The 4,731-nt window shown below is 41.8% G+C and overlaps 1 protein-coding gene across 1 annotated transcript in view; it reads left to right on the top strand.

Moving 5' to 3' along the window:
• The window catches only part of CD34 (CD34 molecule), a 28,029-nt gene that overhangs the window by 11,337 nt on the left and 11,961 nt on the right, over nucleotides 1–4,731 (top strand). The window contains exons 2-4 of the mRNA XM_008068309.2: nucleotides 1,500–1,685; nucleotides 2,325–2,569; nucleotides 3,611–3,691. Coding sequence (XP_008066500.1) covers nucleotides 1,500–1,685; nucleotides 2,325–2,569; nucleotides 3,611–3,691 — 512 coding nt within the window. The remainder of the gene's footprint in view (nucleotides 1–1,499; nucleotides 1,686–2,324; nucleotides 2,570–3,610; nucleotides 3,692–4,731) is intronic.

Here is a 4,731-nt window from a genome sequence, read left to right as displayed (position 1 = left end):
TCTGTCGCCCAGACTGGAGTGCAGTGGCTGCTCTCGGCCACCGCAGCCTCGACCCGCTGGGCTCCGGAGATCCTTCCGCCTCAGCCTTCCGAATAGCCGGAATTACAGGCATGCGCTACCATGCCCGGCTAATTTTTTGATTTATTGTAGAGATGAGATCTCGCTGCCCAGGCGGGTCTCGAACCTGCGGGCTCAGGCAATCCACTCACCTCAGCCTCCCAAAGGCGCGGGATTACAGGCTGAGCCACCGAGCCCGGCTATACTACATAATTTAACATTTGTTATCTCATTGATTCTCTCAACAATCCATGTAAGGTAGCCAGAGAAGACCCTTGAGAAGTCAGTAAACTGAGAAACACACATATTAAACTACAGTTATTGGCAGAGCCAAAGCTAAGCTCTCTAACTTCCCCTGCATTGACAAGAAGCCAAGTCTTGTGTTTTCTAGTCCATCAGCTGGATTCCTAGGTCGGAGTCTTCTAAAAGAACTCTGAGGCTGCTTGCTGCATCTGACTCCTTAAAAGAAAGGCAGATGGGTTCAAAGGATGAGCCTGGGGAAGTCTGAGACGTGTAGAAGATTTTTTTTTTTTTTTTTTGAGTTGGAGTCTTACTCTGTCGCCCAGACTGGAGTGCAGTCGCACATTCCTGACCACCGCAGCCTTGACTTGCTGGGCTCCGGCGAGCCTTCCAAGTAGCCGGAACTATAGGCGTGCACTACTGCGCCCGGCTAATTTTTGATTTATTGATTTATTTGATTATTTGATTTATTGATTATTTGATTTATTGATTTATTTGATTTATTGAGAGATGAGATCTCGCCAAGTTGCCCAGGTGAGTCTCAATCCCGCAGGCTCAGGAAGCCACTCGCCTCGGCCTCCCAAAGTGCTGGGATTACAGGCTGAGCCACTGAGTCCTGCCAGCATAGAAGAGTTTTAAGGGACCTGCATAGAGACAGTGTGAGTCTAGTGATTATTCCAAGAGTTAATATATTGGATCAACAATGGCCAAAAAACAGAAGGACATGTGGAAAAGGATGTCCTTCTTTACATTTTAGATCTTTGCACAGGTGAAATTTTATACTTTAGTGTTTTACTAAACACATTATGAACATTGCCTCACATTTCTATGTTGCTACAATTTTCGTAAATTTTTATTTCTAATGATTGTGCCTATGATTATGTAATAATTATGATATATTTAGTGCATATGACATTTATCCTATTGTAATTCATTTAGTTTCTTGAAGCTTTTTCCTTCTATAAATAATATTAAACAAGACACTTTGCATACGACTTTCTCCTCTAGTTTCTTGGAGCAAATCTAGTAGTGGGAAATTAGTCCACTGTCCAGGAGGATGTTCTTGTTGCTGCTCCATTGCCAGGAATAGCAGGGAGTGTTCTAGATGAATTCTACCTGAAGTCAAGAAATTGCATCAGGCGATGTTATGAGGCCCCAGAGGAAGGTTTAGGTTCTGATTTTTCCTTCTCATTTTCTTGTAGCCTCTGGGTTCACAAGTACCAACAACTACTTGACTTCTATTGCCACAGAGTCATCTACATTGGGAATATTTTCAACTGTTCATACAAAAGTATATGACCAGGAAACCACAACACCAAATGTCCTTGGAAGTACCAGTTCCCATCCTATCTCTCAAGATGGCAATGGGACCACAGCAATCATCTCAGGTAAAAAAAAAAAGTGTTTGTCTCAAGTCCCAAAGAGATGCTACTGGTGAATTTAGGATGTTTGCAGACCTCTCCCCCACCACCAATGAAATCATACAAGCCCCTTATATTAATGGTTGGAGCATTATGCCTAGGGTGCCCTGAAGTAAGTTCTAGATAATTCTTCCTATAGTGACGGACTTCTCAGGCCCATGTCTTGACAACTGATTCTGATCAGTAATGCCCTTGTACCCTTTCTCTCATGCTGAGTTCAGCTTAGTGACAAAATAAGGATCAGATGAAGACTCCATAGAGATCTCTGATCTCTTCTAAATGAAGTAAGATGGGTACAGGTTTAAAGTAAGGGTCTTTGGCTTCTCTGGGGTGGACCAGCATCTATTACAGTTTCAGAATCCTGAGGGCACCTTTGATACATTCTAGATTAGAGTTATGGGTTCCTACAGCTGGCTTGAAATGAATTTGATCAGGGTTAGGGCAGGAAGTAACTGATAACTCTCCAAACTGTATTTTTTTTGTGTTGAAGTCCATGCCCATGTCATGAGCTAAGATTTTGTGTGTGTGTGTGTGTGTGTGTGTGTGTGTGTGTACATGTGTACGAGCATGTGCGCACATGCCCACCTCTGTTTTGGTCTATTCCAGAGACTACAGTCAACTTCACATCTACCTCTGGGATTATCCCAGTTTATGGAACCACAAACTCTTCTGTCCAGCCACAGACCTCTCTAGCCGTCACAGTGCCCACCACCCCAGCCAACTTTTCGACTTCAGAGGTGACCAGCATGTCGCCTGGAAATGCTTCAGATCTTTCACCTAACAACACCAGCCCTGTGACATTTCCCACTAAGCCCTATACATTACCTTCTCCTACGCCAAATGTCATCAAGGTGGGTGAATTGGAACAAAGATGGCAGTCTGCCCCCTCACTTCTATATGTGCAAGCAAGCTCTCTCTTCTCTCCACCTCTCCTCATCCTGCCAGTGTGGTTTGGGTCATGTGGGAATCAGCATGGAAATACACAGTGTAAATATTGCTAGGAGAAGAAAGGGACGGAATTGGGTGGCAAAGCTGATCTGTGCTTGGTATATTGCATTTTAGGAAATAGAGTAAAAGTGAGCTGGTGGAAACCCATCCAGTCCTCTGTGCTTTTCTCTATAGTGCCTATTAGTGTGGCTTTGACCAGGGCACCATTCCTCTTTGGAAATATTAGGAAACTGAGGCTGCTTCTCCCAAAATGTTTAGCACAAATAACATTTTCTCTGTGTGAGAGGGCTTGGAGGTTGTGCCAGGCATAGAGAGGCCATGAGGAGCATTGGCAATGGTAGAAATAGGGCAGACCAGGGATGGTGAGCTCAGCCTGCCCTTCTCAGTCTTGGGGCCTGTGGCTGTCAACAGCTTTCAGCACAAATAGCAAAAAATATGAGGGTGTGGAACTTGGGGACAGGCTCAAGGGCTCTGTCTGGTTTCTGTTTTTAAAGGAGCCATAATAGAAATTTGGAGTGTCCTGGAGGCCAGGAGGAAAATGGGTGTTAACAGAATCTGCTGGTTCACTCCATTCACTGTTTGCCTGTTTCACCTTCCCACAAGACTGTGATTGACTGGAGAGAAAACAGCCCTAATGAGAAAAGAGCCTCCCCTCTCCCATTTCTGCACAATTCGGGTCAATGTTTGCCAAGATTGCAAACAGCTAGTTAGTTGCCTGCAAGCCCAGGCTAGTAACAAAAGTTTTGGTCATCTGATGGGGATAGGGGTGAGGTAGAAGGTATAACTATTTGAAATCTCTAGTCCCCTGATACATTTTGAATGTCCTTTTTCTCAAAAACATCTTAAGAAACTTTCACGAAACCAAACTGGGAGCACGATGGGGAATAAATGAGGGACAAAGATGCTGGCTTATTTACTTTGTTATTGTTTCTGTTTTGATACAGGGAGAAATAAAATGTGTAGACATCAAAGAAGTGAGATTGGCTCAGGGTATCTGTCTGGAGCTAAATGAGACCTCCAGCTGTGTAAGTTAAACCTCCCACCCCCACCCCATTGTTTCCTTCCTGATCCTCTCCCAATCCCTTCTAAACATCCTTGAGTCTTGTGCTGGGCTTGACTTTGGTAGGGTTGGGGGGATTTTAGCATGGTCAGCCTGTTTCCAATACTGAGCTTTCAGTTTAGGGAGTAAGAGGCCCCATCTGGCGGGCAAAAAAGGCAAGAACAATTTGTATTAAATTTTGTTTTTTTCTCCTCTACATGACGTTTTATATATTTTGCATATATATAGTAAGTCAGATATATACATATATACACAAATATATGTATACCTACATACATATATATGCCAAATATATAAAATGTAGCATAGAGGAGAAAAAAATTCAATAGAAATTGTTATATTAAATTCCATATATATATCAGATTTAGTTTGATTTTTGTTGTTGTTGTTAAGAAAGTTCTTCTCTCTATTCCAATATAAACTAGTCAACCAAAATGTCAGTTCCTTTACTATTAGTTATATGTAACTCTTTACTCCATTCAGAATTTATTATGCTGTAATACTGTGTTTTCCGAATAATCATTTTCCTAACGTCAGTTATTTAAACAGTTATTGAATTATTCATTATTCCCTTTTTTGTTGCTGTTTCCTTTAGCTTATACTAAGTTTTTATATATCTCAGGGCATATTCTTCAGAGATATTTTATTTGTTCAGTTTGTCTATACTTTTGCGGCTTTTAAGTTTTCCAAATTATTGTATGTTTTCATGATGGTACTTTTACTATCCAGCCAGGCAGATCTTTCTTCATTACATTGTAAAATGTGTATTTTTCTTTTATAAAAAAATGCAAAAACATAGCATTGAAATTTTAGTTTGAACCGCTCTAAACTTTCTCTCTCTTTTTTTTTTTTTGTTTTACTTTTGTATCTCTCAGTCTTATTTTTTTAATTTTTTTTTTTGAGTTGGAGTCTCACTCTGTCGCCCAGACTGGAGCGCAGTGGTCACTCTCAGCCACCACAGCCTCGACCTGCTGGGCTCCGGCGATCCTTCCACCTCAGCCTTCC

This window comes from Carlito syrichta, unplaced genomic scaffold, assembly GCF_000164805.1.
Source record: "Carlito syrichta isolate Samal-C Ts95f unplaced genomic scaffold, Tarsius_syrichta-2.0.1 Scaffold310050, whole genome shotgun sequence".
In the NCBI taxonomy this organism is placed as follows: Eukaryota; Metazoa; Chordata; class Mammalia; order Primates; family Tarsiidae; genus Carlito; species Carlito syrichta.
Note: the sequence above shows the minus strand (reverse complement) of the source record. Positions and strands in the feature narration are given on the sequence as shown.